The 16,822-nt window shown below is 38.6% G+C and overlaps 2 protein-coding genes across 6 annotated transcripts in view; both read left to right on the top strand.

Annotated features, from left to right (window-relative positions):
* Positions 1 to 2,049: 2,049 nt before the first annotated feature.
* Positions 2,050 to 16,822, top strand: part of LOC105875481 (torsin-1A-interacting protein 2-like) — a 28,822-nt gene continuing 14,049 nt past the window's right edge. Inside the window, exons 1-2 of one of the 5 annotated variants that reach the window (XM_076000423.1) lie at positions 2,050 to 2,170; positions 2,239 to 2,294. The gene's annotated coding sequence lies outside the window, so the exon portion shown is untranslated. Of the gene's footprint in view, positions 2,171 to 2,238; positions 2,295 to 12,645; positions 12,762 to 12,791; positions 12,882 to 16,448; positions 16,550 to 16,822 lie in introns of those variants that run through there. The other 4 variants (XM_076000422.1, XM_012772555.3, XM_076000424.1 and 1 more) reach the window with 4 other exon arrangements.
* Positions 12,879 to 15,276, top strand: LOC105875484 (torsin-1A-interacting protein 2). Its single transcript, XM_012772560.3, has one exon. It carries the CDS (start codon positions 13,036 to 13,038, stop codon positions 13,429 to 13,431), a length of 396 nt encoding a protein of 131 aa, XP_012628014.1. The 5' UTR covers positions 12,879 to 13,035; the 3' UTR covers positions 13,432 to 15,276.

The following is a 16,822-nucleotide window of genomic DNA, read 5'->3' as shown; positions in this document are numbered from 1 at the left end:
CTGGGCATGATGGTGTGCACCTGTAGTTCCAGCTACTACGGAGGCTGAGGTAGGATTGTGTGAGCCCAGGATTGAGGTTGCTGTGAGTTATGATCATGACCTGGCAAGCTAGCCAGGGCAACAAAGTGAGACTCTGACTCAAAAAAAAAAAAGTTAAGATGTCATATTTCGGTTTCCATAGGGAAACAAAACACCTCATGATTTTGATGATTTGGGCTCTTTTGGTGGGCCATTGTCCTCATCAGTTTGCCTGTTCACTTTTTTTTTTTAAAGGCTAGTAAAGTGAAAGCAGTGGGAGTGAAGAGGGAACAAAGGAATTTGTAACTGGTTGTGATTAGTTGTAAACACCACTGCACTACTGGGACCAGCTGCCCATTCACTTTTCAAGAATGGCCAGGTGTCAGGAACTTCCCTGCAAGATTTTCTTTTTCTTCCATATTGGGGGTGCCCAAAAAGGTCCCAGGGAGGGGGTCCTTGCCCTGCATCACATGTATTATATGCCAACAAAGATGACGATAGCTTTACCTTTAGGGAACTTTCCATTTATCAGGAAAGATGAATACACAAAAAGTTAGAATTCAGATTAAATGACTGATATTTAATTTATAAACTTAGGTATTAGGGCTTGGTCTAGAAATCTGTGCTCTTGAGACTGGGTTTCTAAATCAGCTATTTTAAATAAAACTTATTATAAATTTTTGTACAGGAGTTTTTTTGTTTAGGGTAAGCAGAAATCCAGTTATTTAAAGAGAAAGCCTCTATCAGTTCATTGTGCATAATCACATTTCTTGTTGGATAGGGAAGTAAGTATTTTTGGGGTTGTGGTTTAGTAGTATTAATAGGAGAGGGCAACATTGTTAATTTTGATAAAGATTAAAATATTATGTAAGAGAAGTTAAAGACATAGTAATTGGCTCCATTTATTATCTGTTCTCAGAAAATATAGAAAAAATATTTTAAAGAATACAAATGGGAATGTCTTGCTAGAAATCTTATACTGAAATTAAGAAAATTTAAACTCAATGGAGTAGAACATAGGATTCTTCTATTTATTCTTTGTTGAATTAGAAATTGCAGTCAATTATTGAACAGCATCTAAGTGTTCCCAAATCCTGTGACTTCTGCCAAAAGAGGATGATTGAGAGGTAAAAGCACCAAAAATCATGTTGCATGGTTAGTTCAGTAAATATTTGAGCTACTATTATGTTGTAGGCGGTCCTTGTTCTCTGTGGTGGGGATAAAGCAGTGAACAAAATAGACTAAAAGACAAAAAACCATCTTACTTTCTTGAAGTTGTGAGAGGAGTCAGACAAAAATCAAAGTAGTGTGTTGGTCAGAAGTGTTATGGAAAACAATGAGGAAAGGGGAAGGGAGATAAATTTACATGAGTAGATTTCTCCTGTTATCTTGAATTGATGGAGGTCAGGAACAGGAATTTTAGACTTACTTGACTTTGCCCCTAACCAGTTGTTTTTGAGTAAATTGCTTACCATCTCTCGATTTTCACATCTATAAAATAGATCAAAACAAGAGCTATTTTTATTCATTTACTGTTACTAGCAGACACGCGCTACATATGTTATCTCATTTACTTACAGTCTTATGAGGAAGTAACCTTTTCCCCATTTGACACATGAGGAAACTGAGGTTTAGATTAAACAACTCGTTTGAGAACATGTTCCTAGTAATGGGAGAGGCTGGGTTCCAAGTCATGGTGTTTGCCATTACCATTCAGTACTGCCTTTCACTGTGTGGATCCTATAGATTCTTTCTAGTCTATGAATGTCAGGTCTTTATAAGGGTTAGGATGATCAGACGTCTTGCGGAGATGCCTGCAGTCCCGTCAGAGGTCACCGTGATAACTCCGGGACCTCCGCGTTTCGGTTGCGCGTCCCTCGCCACGCCCCTCGCCTGGGCGCGGGCAGACCTACAGCGGTGGAGGGTGAACTGTGTAGAGTTGGGGGAGAAGGGAGGAGGCGGGGCACGGGGACTACTAGTCCCAGCATTCCGCGGGCGCCTTCCGGCGGAGGTCCTCGTCACGTGTGCGAGGACGGGACGGCGATCGGCCGCGCGGCGCCAGGGGTGCAGCCTGGCGTTGTGGAGCAGAGGAAAGACGCGAAGGGCTCCTGTGGTATTTACGGGCCTACGACTTAAAACTCCAGTAGAATTTGTAAGTAAACAAAATGTACAACTTTTTCATGTTTTACTATTTGAACTGATATCTTTTTCTTTCAAAAGGTTCAGAAACGATCCCTCCCCACCCCCACCTCCCTACCGCGCAAACAGTAAACGAGGTAGGTTGGGGGTATCTTTTTTGTTTTGGAGTTAAAAAGTGAGAAAGTCTTATAAATATTAAACGGATTAAGGTGTGAGTAAAGTTTTGCTTTAGACTTTTATTTTTTATTTTTTTTTGAGACAGAGTCTCACTTTGTTGTCCAGGCTAGAGTGAGTGCCGTGGCGTCAGCCTAGCTCACAGCAACCTCAAACTCCTGGGCTCAAGTGATCCTCCTGCCTCAGCCTCCCGAGTAGCTGGGACTACAGGCATGCGCCACCATGCCTGGCTAATTTTTTCTATATATATTTTTAGTTGGTCAATTAGTTTTTTTCTGTTTTTAGTAGAGACAGGGTCTCGCTCAGCCTGAGTTCGAACTCCTGACCTCGAGCAATCCGCCGGCCTGGGCCTCCCAGAGTGCTAGGATTACAGGGGTGAGCCACCGCGCCCGGGCTGGTATCGACTTTAATATGCGAAGCAGAATTTAAGTTTCGAAATGTAAGCTGTAAATCTGCCTACACCAGGTGGCGATTACTCGGTGCCTAACATTCGTCATCTTAATCCTTTAAAAGATAATACTTTTTTTTTAATGTTTTAAATTTTTTAAATATTTATTTAATTTTAGACCATTACTTCAAGTCATGGGAAGGATAGTACTTTTTTAAGAGGTGCTAAGAAGAGCAAAGTTTAAAGTTTTCGTAAAACTCCTCCCCCTACCATTTTGATTACATATTATGTATGTATCCTACTCTCAGTATTATATTCCGGATGAAAAAGTTTACCCTTCTTACTTCTTCCAAAGTTTATAGCACTCTCTCTCAGTAGTGATTAACTGTTAAGATTTATACTGTTACACAGATCCAGAAATGAGTCATCTTACACAGATTAAACATACTGGTTTTGTTTCTTTTCCTGTGTTTAGGTTTTTAAAACATTTTATTTGGATCTATGTGAGAGATCTATGTGCCGTGGCAGCTGTCCATATTTATCAGTTTTATTTTTTAATCACACGATTAATATATAAATGGCTGGTGGAAACTCATTTAATGAGAAAAGGAACTTCATGGTCGAGTAACCACAAATGTTCTTGGAAGCGTTTATTTGGATTAGAACAGTTTGGAAAACTAAAATTTGCTGTGGAAACTTTAAGTGAGAGCTTTTCTTCCGTAATGTTTATTATGATCAGTGCAGAGTCCACAACTTGATACCAGTTTTGCTGCAGGTTTATTGTGTAATCTTGAATGACTCATTTAAGCCGTATGTTACCTAGTTTCCTTCATAATGTAGTAGTACTAGCCTGAGAGCTTTGATAATTCAGAAATTAACTTCAGAATAATTTAGCTAGTTATTTAAGGATTATTGGTTATTTTTAATAATGCATTATGTCTTGTATATAAGTTATTTTTGCTTAAGAAATCATGGAAGTCCATTTCTTTGACTGCCTCTTGAATTTCCTGAAGAAAGTTTTCTCAGAGGAGGCTTGTCTGCTTTTTCACTTTCAGGTTGTACACTAAGCCAAATGTGAAAGCACATAAACTTGAAGTTTCAACAACCTCTAAAAACATTTGAAGAATAAAGAAATGGCTGTTTTTGTTTTGCATTTAGAATTTTAATTAAGTTTCATTAATATTTCTACATCCTGCAAACAGCTTATTAAATTGTGTCCCACAAGAGATAATTCAATGTGGCAATTGTACTTTAAATCATAAATTTTGCACGGAAATCAAGCATTTGGGAATAATGAAGGGTGTTATGGAAAGCGGACATTCATAGGGTCGTTTAGAGTATTAAATGGGATAGTTTTAAGGACTCAGTAAATAGGAACTTTTGGGGCTGCTTTCCTCTTTACTGATAATATTAAAGGAACTGGCAAATGATTTTTTTGTGACTTAGATACAAACTGTACACATAATAGAAAGGAAGAAAATTCACCCAATTTATACTACCTTAAATTGTTTTGATTTTTATATATTTTCCTTCAGGCCTTGACCATAGTTATACATGATGTAAATGTAGTAACATTTTTATAAGAAGTCAAATTTAAAACATGGGTTTGTTAACTTCTGAGGATTTTGTTTTAATTATATAAGTAGAGCTGTCTGGTTCTGCCTTTTTTTCAGATCTTTTGATGCAGCAGCAGAACTTTCCTTTAGTGTAGTTTCCACTTGCTTTACCCATTCCAAAAAATAAAACCTGCAGTTGTGTTTTTATTTAATATTCATATGATAATAACAGTTTTTGAGGCCTTCTTTTGTGCCCCCATAGTTGTGTTACACATTATCTCATTTAACCCTCCCATTATCTCTTCCATCTAGGTAGTAGTATTCCATTTTGTGATTAAGAAAACCAAAGGCATATAGAGAGTGTTCACCAAGTCAGAAGCTGGAGCAGTCATTCAGGCCTAGGCAGTCTGACTTGAAGGATAGTGCTGTTTTGGGTTCTATATTTGTAAATTCACTATATGGATGTTAGGTTGTATGTGTAAGCAGGAGTTGATCCTGGATGCTGACTTACAACTTCTTTGTATAAAAGTAATACCATGTTTCCTCGAAAATAAGACCAGGTCTTATATTTATTTTTCCTCAAGAATACACCCTAGGGCTTATTTTCAGGGGATGTGTTATTTTTTTTAAGTATGGTACAATAATCTACATTATTCAAGTATAGTTGTCTTCTGGAACATCATCATAACTCTCCAAACCCCGAATTCCATCCCGAATTTCTTGTGACTCTATTTCCTTTAGAGCCATTGGCCCCAATCTATCATGTCGAGCAATAGAGCTCTCTTGGCGAAGACAAGAAGGGCTGCTCTTCTTTACTTCTCCACGAAATGCATGGGTTGTGCAGATGGGCTGCGTAGCCGCGCCCATCACTGAGTCTAGCCTTATTTTCGGGGTAGGGCTTATACTGTGCAAATGCTTAGAAATCCTGCTGGGGCTTATTTTATGGGTAGGTCTTATTTTTGGGGAAACAGGGACCTTTTTTTTTTTTTTTTTTTTGAGACAGAGTCTCACTTTGTTGCCCAGGCTAGAGTAAGTGCCATGGCGTTAGCCTAGCTCACAACAACCAAACTACGGGGCTCAAGCGATCCTCCTGCCTCAGCCTCCCAAGCAGCTGAGACTATGGGCATGTACCACCATGCCCAGCTAATTTTTTCTATATATATTAGTTGGCCAGTTTCTTTCCATTTATAGTAGAGACGGGGTCTGCCCGGCCGGAAACACAGTATTATTTATAGTATTTTTTAAAGTAATGTATAAAGATACTTTGTAACTATTTTTTCTTTATAACTAACTATTTAGACCACCAGACTTTTAACAAGCTTTTATAGGAAAATAAAGAATAGGAAAGTGTTTACTTCTTTAATGGATAAGGCCTTTCACCTATAGTTTTATTAGTTGTGGTAGTAAAAATATGATTTATACGCAAGGCAAATTTTAATTAGGTCTAAACGTGCCCTTTTTGTTTATTAGAGATGAACATGGGGTTTATAATGAAGGAAAACTAACTTTTCTTTAAAGCAGTGCTGCTTAAACTTTACAGCGAACACCAGAATCATTTGGCAAATTTCTTAAAACATGAATTCCTACGGGAGACTCTCACTAGTCTAGTGGGTCTAGCTTGGCGTCCAAGAATTTGTATTTCTAGCAAGCTCCAGGTGATGCTAATGATTCCCAGCTAATAAGTTTAATTTAATAAGAAAACAAATATTAGGCTGGATGTCCACATTCTTGACTTGACAGTTATACCTCAGTAGCATTGAGCACTCAGATCTTGTTTGTTAAAGGAACCACAACTTTTTAGAGAAGTGGTTAATTTCAGGGCTGGGCAGGGAAAATACAAGATGAGCCTGGAACATCTTGTGCTTGAAATGAAGGAAATGCTCAGAATAAGTATTTGAGTCCATACTGATATAGCTGAATAAATAGATAAATGGGAGAGGAGGTACATCTCTTACAGTAGAATTTCAGTTAGTAAACATAGAAGAAAATAGAAAACCACCATTAGGCAAACAGCAGCATAGTAGATACTGAAGACAAAAATCCATCTATGATGATAATGCGTGAAAAATTGAGGAAAATCAGGATATTTACATGGTCTCAAAGTATCTCCCGCAGGATAATTATTAACTACAAAGAAAATTAGTAATTGACAGTGGAAGTATCATGTTAATCAAGTGGTCATGGTTAACATCACTAGTAATAAAACAAGGACAGCATGAACCCAGTGATAGGATGCAGTGAGAAAGCTACAACACCATTTATGTGATGTTTATTCTTCTTGCCCCAAAAGCATACTCTCTTTTTCTTTCTAATCATGATATAATATTATAAAAACTCATTGGGGAAACATTCTACAAAATAACCAGTATTCTTCAAAAGTGTCAAGGTAACAAAGATAAGGAAAGGTCATAAAAGACAAGTAAAGACTGAGGAGAAGTAGGAACTAAATACAGTGTGATGTGGGGATCCTGGATTGGACCCTGGAACTGAAAAGGGCATTAGTGGGAAAACTGGTAAAATTTGAACATGGCCTATAGTTAATTAACTTATACCAATGTTAATTTCTTGATTTTGATAATTATACTTTAATTATAAAGATACTAGATGAAGGATATAAAGGAACTCTTTTGTACTATTTTGTCACCTTTTCTGTAAGTCTGAAATTAGTTCAGAGTAAGAAGTTTAAAACACATAAAAGTGTGTTCACTTGAAGTAGCTACTAAAAGTGGTCAGGGGAGTTGAACTAAAACTGGGAGTTAGTTATGCCACCCAGCATTATAAATCTTACCAAACTCTTAGATCCTTTGTACATTGCTTAATGCCTCTACATGGTCAGCCTAAACCAGAGATGGAAGTCAAAGGGATTGGAAGGTAATATGAAGAAGGGTACTGTACATATCTACTCAGAAGGTATGGAGATATGCATAGTATCTGAACTGTGCTGGTCATTCAGTCCTTATGTGAAAAAACAGTTCCCTAAGGAAGTAATTGGAGTGCTTTTTGTTCCTAGTTTAGTACTTTTTCAAACTTCCTTTTAAAAATCTGGAGTAAGTTACCAGTTAGTGAAAATACTGGGAAACAAGTAGGTAAATTGTGAAAACAGGAATGCTGGGTAGGATATTATGACAGTGGATATGGTGCAGAGAAGTAGGCAAGACTTAGAAATTAAGTTTTAAACACAGACACAAATAGCTAATACATGTAATAGAAATACCTAAGTTTGGCACAGGGTCGGACTGTTGAAAACTACATATTAGCTTTAAAGGCTTGGCTGCTGGTATTTTAAAATTAAACTGTAGAATTTGAACTATGGACTTTGGGTCCATTAGGATAACACAGATAGAATAGTGTGAGTAAATTTCTAAATCATTTGTTCTCCTTTATGGACAATCTCCATTTCCCCCCTCCCACACACACACACCAGAGTATGCAAGCAATACATCTACATACCTGTTTTGTTTGTTATTTCTTGGGGTAAAACGGAACATTCTGCAGTTGTTGTCTACCTAGGATCACATTTTTCATTCCGCTTATCTGTTCTTAAGAGAACTGTGTGTGTGCTAAATAGTACTGAATATTGTCATCTATATGCCTTCTCTTAGTGATCTCAAGACTTTGCCAAATTAAAAGTAGTTCTTTACAAAATGAATTGAAGACTTTTCAGGAGCATTTTTTTTTTTTTTTTTTTTTTTTTGAGACAGAGTCTCACTTTCTTGCCTAGGCTAGAGTGAGTGCCGTGGTGTCAGCCTAGCTCACAGCAATCTCAAACTCCTGGGCTCAAGCGATCCTCCTGCCCCAGCCTCCCGAGTAGCTGGGACTACAGGCACGAGCCACCATGCCCGGCTGATTTTTATATTATATATATTAGTTGGCCAATTAATTTCTTTCTATTTTTATGGTAGAGACGGGATCTCGCTCAGGCTGGTTTTGAACTCCTGACCTTGAGCAATCCGCCCAACTCGGCCTCCCAGAGTGCTAGGATTACAGAGTGCTGGAGCATTTTTTATAATGTATTTTCTTTTTTTTTTTTTGAGACAGAGTCTCCTTTGTTGCCTAGGCTAGAGTGAGTGCCGTGGTGTCAGCCTAGCTCACAGCAACCTCAAACTCCTGGGCTCAAGCAATCCTGCTGCCTCAGCCTCCCTAGTAGCTGGGACTACAGGCATGCGCCACCATGCCCGGCTAATTTTTTCTATATATATTAGTTGGCCAATTAATTTCTTTCTATTTATAGTAGAGATGGGGTCTCACTCTTGCTCAGGCTGGTTTCGAACTCCTGACCTCGAGCGATCTGCCCGCCTCGGCCTCCCAGAGTGCTAGGATTACAGGCGTGAGCCACCGTGCCCACCCCCGGCCAATTTTATATATATATTAGTTGGCCAATTAATTTCTTTCTATTTATAGTAGAGACAGGGTCTTGCTCTTGCTCAGGCTGGTTTTGAACTCCTGACCTCGAGCAATCCGCCTGCCTTGGCCTCCCAGAGTGCTAGGATTATAGGCATGAGCCATGGCGCCTGGCCTGCTTACCATTTTATAAGAAAAACAAAGAGCCATATTCTTCTGTAGAGCTTCTCTTTATCCCAGTATATCAGTCACATGCTTTGCCTCTGAGCAGATTAACTGCTGCTACTCTTGTCCACAATGTGAAAATTTGGTTTTGCTTATTAATCTCTTCTATCCCGTTGCTGTTTCCACTCGACTTTTATTTTTAAATTATAAAGTACTGAATAGAGATGCTGTAAGCTGTTAGGATTTATGATACAGTGAGCATTCTTGTACTTCCACCCAGTTAAAGAAAAAAAAATTACAAGTATCTTTGAAATTTTTTGGATGCCTTCCCCATCCCATCCACTTTCCTCTCCATCATAGGTAATAATTATCTTGAGTTTTGGGCTTATCCTTCTTTTCTTTCTAGCTTTATTGCATATTTATTCCTAAACAATATGTTAATTTTACATGCCTTTGAAACTTTATGTAAGTGGGAAGTTTAAGAATGTGTGCATTGGCCAGCACAGTGGCTCACACCTGTAATCCCAGCACTTTGCGAGGACCTCTTGAGGCCAGAAGTTAAAGACCAGCCTGGGCAACATAGGGAGACCGCTGTCTGTATAAAAAATTTAAAAATTATCCAGGTGTGGTGGTGTGCTTCTGTAGTCCTAGCTACTCAAGAGGCTGAGGCAAGAGGATTGCTTGAGCCCAGGATTTTGAGGCTGCAGTGAGCTGTGATTGTGCCACTGCATTCCAGCCTGGGTGACAGAGCAAGACCCTGTCTCAAAAAAAGAAGGGGGGGGGTGCATATGTGTATTTTTTCCTTTTGCTACTTTTTTTTTAAGCTCAACATTCTTAAGTTTCATCTATGTCTATATATCCAGTGTCCCATTGATGGCAATCCCTGTGTTTATCCATTCTATTGTTCATGGACTTTCTGGCTATTATGTTGCTATTACACAGTGCTACAATGAATATTTTTATTCATGTTTTCAAATGCACATATGTAAGTTTCTCTAGGGTATATGCCTAAGAGTGGAATTGTTGAGTTTTAGGAAATGTACCTATTCAGCTAGATAATGCCAAATTAATTCCAAAAGTGGTTGTGCTAATTTACACTTCTGTCATAAGAATATAAGGATTCAAGTTGTGCTTTCTTTTTGCCTTTTATTCATTCAAGAAATATTTATTGGATATTTGTAGCAGTAAATAAGACAAAAAATCCTCTCAGAGAGTTTATATTTTAGTGGAGAAAAATAGCTAAAATATGTAAAATGTAATATAGCAAAGTGGTACATGTTTATGGAAAAAAAAATAAAGCATGGGGAGCGGGTGTTATCTCACTGCTGTTAGAACCATATGGATTATTAGAGACTAAAGGGAAGAAATATTGCTAGGAAGTCTTGGGCTTCCTGTTGTGATGACTTGAACAGATAGAGGTATGAGATTGGTCCTGATGCTTTCGAGTAGATAATGGTATAGAAGCTGTGAATGTTGGGGTCGGAGTGGCATTTGGGAATCTTGCCTAGGGCAGTTGCTGGTAACCTTTTCTTCACTGCTCATTCGGTAGTGATAAGGCTAAAGAATGAGTGAGGGGGAGGCTGTTAAAAGGGTGGTGTTACTCTGAGCACTTGAAGCTCTGGCTCTTGCCTATAGTGGTTTCAAGGGCCCAGCCGAAGGGTTATCTTGTCTGGAACATATGGAACAGTGGAGTTTTCTTGATTCAGTAATACTTTGAGCTCTGGTGCTTGTTTGACTCTTGAAGTTGGAGAAATGAAAGTAGGGTGAAGGATGGAGTTATTCTGAGCACTTGGAATTTGAGGGCTTTCTCTTGACTCTTGCCAGTGAAGTCCTGGGGGAGGGGTGATTTCTACTGTATGTCAAATCCCCATCCTCAAACATGTTAATGTTTGCTACTCTGGTGGATATGAAATAATACCTTGCTGTGGTCTTATTTGCATTTCCCTGCTTTCATTCTAAAAATCCAAAATTTGATTTTTTATTTATTTTTTTATTTTTTTTTGAGGCAGAGTCTCACTCTTTTGCCCAGTCAGGAACCCTACTTTTTGTCCACAATGCCTGAGGAGCTAAATTGGTAGCCCTCACCCACACATTGTTACCTAACTTCAAAAAACACGTCAGTATATGCACTATTTCACCTCCTCTGGGGCACCCATGAAAACATGAGCCCCATGTTGTAGTACTGTCAGAGGCTCTTCAGTTGACTTTTAAACTTGTCATTTTAAAATCTGAAAATCACAGCAATTTTTTTTTTTTTTTTTTTTTTTTTTGAGACTGAGTCTTACTCAGTTGCCCAGGTTAGAGTGCCGTGGCGTCAGCCTACCTCACAGCAACCTCCAACTCCTGGGCTCAAGCAATCCTGCTGCCTCAGCCTCCCGAGTAGCTGGGACTACAGGCATGCACCACCATGCCTGGCTAATTTTTCTATATATTCTTAGTTGTCCCACTAATTTATTTCTATTATTAGTAGAGACGGGGTCTCACTCTTGTTCAGGCTGGTCTGAAACTCCTGACCTCTAGTGATCCTCCTGCCTTGGCCTCCCAGAATCTTAGGATTATAGGCATGAGCCACCATGCCTGGCTCAAAGCCATTATTAATAGTTTGTAAGGGTAATACTTTGGCTGACCACAACTAAGGCTGTAACTACTATTTTTCAGGCCAGATCTTTATACAGTTTTAATACCTACACCCTCCCCATGTCCCTTCTTACCCTCATGGGATTGATCCTGAGAATTTACAAAAAGAACACTAGAAAGTCAGGATATATATTTTAATCTGGTAATCTGTGATATACTCTATGTGGCCATCTAATTGTTCCATACATCCTGCTGCCCCACCTTGTTTATATACTACATTCACTGTCATGAAGGGGAGTACAAAGACAATGATGGCATCTGTAAATTCTAACTGATTTACTATTTATTTTCCAAGAATAACTCAGAACTACTCAGGACTATGCCTTACATGCCTTCTCAAACTGACAATGTACATAAAGCAATAAAGATAAATGTGAGTAGTGAGACTTCCCCCTCTTCTTTTCTTTTTTAGTGTTTAGAAGGATTTCATCCATCTTCCTATGGTTAGCTTTTAAGAATATTATGTAATAATTTTGTAAGCTTTTTTCCTGGGTGGATTGAGACCTATTAGGGAAAAGTTGTCATTGTTAATGTTATCCCATACATTATGGGAATACCATTTATGGTACCCATTTCACAGAAAATACATACAGGAGACCTCAAAGTTTTGCCACATTAAACATGATTACACAGACTGTTCCCAGTGTGCAAAGGGAGTAGAAGAAATACAGTCCTAAAACAAAATAAGCTAATCTTAGTACAAATTTTAAATGATCTGGAACTCTTCCTAGTGCTCATATGAGCATAAGAATAACTCTCAACAGATAAATTGGTTTTTACCCATATTAAATTGTCATGGGGTAACCCATGAGACATTTCTCATCCACCTTGACTGACCCAAATAATTTCTAAATGCATGTTTCTAATAATATTGTGAGCAACTGCAAAACCCATATGAGTCGTCTGAAGTTTTATCATTTACAGGTATGTGACGCATTCCCAGATCTCCAGCCAACTCAACATCAGCTCCTCCTCTGTGACTGGGTCCTCATTAAGGTCCTCCCAAGACAAACTTCATTGGATCTACACTCAAGAGGACTCTGCCAGGTTTTCCTGACCCCCCTACATCACTGTAAAGTGCCAAGGCCTTAAGACTTGGGTACATGTATTACAACGGCAAGAGTGCCAACACCAACAAAAGAGCCACTGGACCTGTCAGCTCCTCTGTTTCACCAAGCAAACATAATAATTTTATCAAGAAAGCAGAGTAAGCCAAGTGCCTCTGTGTGATACCACCACCAGCTGATAACAAAAAAATAATAATAATAACTAATTGAGCTTAGAGCCTATCTCTTCCTGAGAAGCTGGGATTTGAAGGAGCTATTCTGAGATCTGGGCTGCTAGTAAGTGACTAATAACATTATAAGTGACTGATAACATAGACTGGATTGGTCCCTGAGTTCAGAGACTGGGTTGCCATTGAGTGAAAAATAGACAACGAAATCTTGAAGAATCGCACAGAGGTGCAAGCCAAATTTAGCCCTCTCCAAGTAATGTTGGTTGAACTGAGAAATTGCTAAACCAAACCTGTATCAGGACTGGTTATTTTGGTGTCTCTCTTTGCCATTGTTGCCTCTTGCTGTTATATTGCTTCCTGTGTTGTCTTTCTAGATCCAGATGTTCTCAGATAATTCACATTGCCCTGATTGTGGACAACAGTGGTTCCCTAGTTTAGAACTAGGCCATTGGTTGTACCAAACTGAACTTGTCGAAAATGAATGTTACCAAGTATTCTTAGACCGTATTAACAGAGCTGATTATTGCCCTGAGTGTTATCCTGATAATCCTGCCAATAGAAGCCTTGTTCTTCCATGGTCTTTCCCACTTGAGTGGGCTCCCCAAAATCTCACCAGGTGGACCTTTGAAAAAGCTTGCCATCCATTTCTTCTGGGTCCTCCACTGGTTAGAAAAAGAATACATGACTCTAGATTAGCTGGTTTTAACCCTGCATTACAGTTAATCTTGACCAGAACGGACAAAACCTTAAATAAAAAACTTGGCCAAAGCAAATGACTTCTCTAACAGTCAAAATCATCAAGTTCTAGGGGGTTATGTGCTAGTAGCCCAAGGAAGATGGGAAAAATAACTCATTTCTAACTCTGACCCACACTGTCACTTACTTTGGGGATCTGCTTAAATCATTGGATCTGCTTCTGTGGCCTACACAAATTTTGTTCAGCATGAGTTTAGTCAGTATTCAAGCCAGATTGTTCATCTACAGCTAGACTAATCCATATTCCCTATAAGCAATGTTTTGAACTATCTTGCCACTCCTAAAAAGTTCCACAGCCTAATTATTGACAAAGGATAAGGTAGTCCTAGAAGGGAGGCCCCACAGTGCGTGCTGCATAGTGGTATTTCTAAAGGTAACTTTTGTGGGAAAGCATTCTCATAGAACCTGGATCCTAGATTATTCCAGTAAATTTTAATAAGAATTACGTTCCAAATTCCACATCTTATACATTGATCAGTGATGGTATATATTTATATATATATCAATATATAACCATTTATTCATCATTGACTCTGGCCCATCCTCAGTGTGGCTGTGATAGTGATAACTGGTCACTGTCAGAGAAGTCACATTGTATTAGGCAGCACATGCCTAGCTTGTGTAAAAACATGCAGAAATATGCCACCTGTCTGCACTTTGCTCTACATGAACAAAGACTGACCTTTGTGATGAGTGAATTTACAATGTCCTCCCCTGGAAATGGAAAAGTACCTATAGGAGATATATGATGAAAGGAATTATCGAGCCTAACTCCATATGTATTATGAACAGTCTACGGAAAGCATCTTTCTTAGAACTAACAAGGTCTTGCTGAATATTGGCCACATTCTGGATTTTTCTTGTTTATGAAAATCATGGAACCAGAGTTGGGGTTAAATACCTAGAAAAAGCTATTGAAAACAACTCAGAGGCCACTGAACAATTTTTAAATTACACTTAATATGCTAGGTATCTAGTGCTAGTATGTTACCTCAACAATGTTATCATGGACCCAAGTTCTTTCCGTCTTTCCCTGGGATCCTTGTCATGTTTGCTTTTTGTCCTTATGGTGGTTTCTTCAATGAGTACAATATCGTTGTTGTACCAGATAATTTAATCCCAGGCAAAGGCTAGAAGTAGGAAGCAAAAGGCTTTTTCCTTTCAAGTCTATCTTTTATTTGGCAATAAAGTCTTTCCCCAAAGTTCATAGCAGGTTTCTTCTTTTTTTTTGAGACAGAGTCTCGCTTTGTTGCCCAGGCTAGAGCGAGTGCCATGGCGTCAGCCTAGCTCACAGCAACCTCAAACTCCTGGGCTCAAGCAATCCTTCTGCCTCAGCCTCCCGAGTAGCTGGGACTACAGGCATGCACTACCATGCCCGGCTAATTTTTTGTGTATATATTAGTTGGCCAATTAATTTCTTTCTATTTTTAGTAGAGATGGGGTCTCGCTCTGTCTGGTTTTGAACTCCTAACCTTGAGCAATCCGCCCGCCTTGGCCTCCCAGAGCACTAGGATTACAAGGGTGAGCCACCTCGCCTGGCCATAGCAGGTTTCTTCTTAACATCTCATTAGAAGGTACTGGTTCCCAAGAGAGCCTGGGAAAGGAGGGGAACAGGATTAGTGTTGCCTGGATAGGACGCATTGCCTCCACCCATAAAATCCAGGCTTTTTAGGTAGAAAGAAGTGGGAAATGAATGACTGTTGGTGTGCAACAAATTATACTTGCCACATGTTGTTAAACCTTAAGTTATTTGTTGGTCTGTATAAAGAATGTACCCCAGAGATCCATCTTGTACCTGCCTTATGTCTATTATGATGGAGGTTCTTTCCTGTTATATTGCTGAATAAACTGTGTGGGCTGCTAAATTGAGTGAAGACTAGTTAGTTTGTCATTAACCAAAAATTAAGAACTCCTTCACTATGCTAAAGCTCTTCCTATAAAGTAAAAATTTACTTTGCGATAGTGCTTTTGAGGACTGTATTGTGATCAATATTATTGTCTCCTAAATTTTTTCAATTATTAGAGAATGCTTATGCTACAAGGACACACACTAAGAAACACTATATATGTGTGAAATTTTAAACAGCAAAATAGAGAAAAGTCTTTATTTTAACCAATCTCTCCTTTAAATAGTAAGGTCAGTTTAAAAGGACTTATACCATTGATTTCTCAAATCCGATTCCTAAGCAGTACCTTGGAGAGCTATTTAAAAATGCAGATTTCTTGATTTACTACTATAGAAATTTTGATTTCTTAGGTGGTTTGTCGGGCCTGGGAATCTGCATATTATAAATAGCACCTCAGGAGATTCTTATGCAGATGCTCTATGGACCGTACTTTGAGAAACTAGTAGCACATCCATAGTGTTTACTTACCTGGCTTTAAAGAAATGGGAGCTGAGACTCATAATATTGCAAGGTAATAATATTTATTGTATTTTTCCTGTCCTGATGACATTTAAAGAGGTTTCATGTCAAACTGAAGATCACTGTTGATATTTTAGGTCATAGCACAGCCATGTTTTTCCTCATTAATTACACTAATCAGAACTGTTCTAGCCCTCACAAAAAGTTCTGTTTGGTGTCATTGGCTACATGAGTATATAGGCAAGAGAAAGGGATAAAATATATTGATTTTAATATTAAGGGTACCTGACCTTCAAACATGATTATATTATTGTACCTGTTACATGGCTAGTTCTCAAAAACTAGCATCATGTAGAGTTCATAAAACTGAGCAAAGGAGAAAATTTAGGATGGCTTTGCAGCTTAAATCTTTTTAGTATGACTTCACGTGGCTTAAAATATTGCAGGTTCTAGAATACTCCATAGTTGATATGAATAATTAATTTTATTGAAATATAAGTACCGTGTTTTTAAAAGTAATTCTAACAACAAATGGTCTGGGGGTTATCTGGTGTTTTAAATTGTGTAAGTCATATTAGTCTCTTTATAGTGTGAAAGAATTGATAATATTATACATAATGGTAGCAATTCTAAAATGACCATTATAACTACTTCCTGTTATTTTATGGCAGACCTGGGAGTGGAAGGGTTAATGGAAACATGCTGAGGCAGACTGGGAAGAAAATACATCCACCAAAAAGGTGGGGCTTCTCATGGGGTATGGGTTGCTGAGGTAAGATTCATCACTAAGTTATAGGAGGAGAAAGCGCAGGCAAATGTAAGTCCATGGCATCCAAACACTATGTGGCAATCCGCATATCATAGCTGTCTGTAAAAGTAAGATGAGCCATAGTCCTTTTATCTCTCTAGTCTCCTGTGGCAACCCTTGATTCTCCATGGAATTTTTGGGACAGAGCTTGAAAACTGCTTTTTGTAGAGGAAAAATAATGACCATGCCACTAGCTAGGTTTTTTTTATTTTTATTTGAGACAGAGTCTCACTTTGT

The sequence above is a fragment of the Microcebus murinus genome, chromosome 2 (genome assembly GCF_040939455.1).
Source record: "Microcebus murinus isolate Inina chromosome 2, M.murinus_Inina_mat1.0, whole genome shotgun sequence".
Taxonomy (NCBI): domain Eukaryota; kingdom Metazoa; phylum Chordata; class Mammalia; order Primates; family Cheirogaleidae; genus Microcebus; species Microcebus murinus.
Note: the sequence above shows the minus strand (reverse complement) of the source record. Positions and strands in the feature narration are given on the sequence as shown.

Excerpts from the sequence above, each read along its gene's own strand:
- LOC105875484 (XM_012772560.3), top strand. The coding sequence starts at position 13,036 with ATGTTCTCAGATAATTCACATTGCCCTGATTGTGGACAACAGTGGTTC.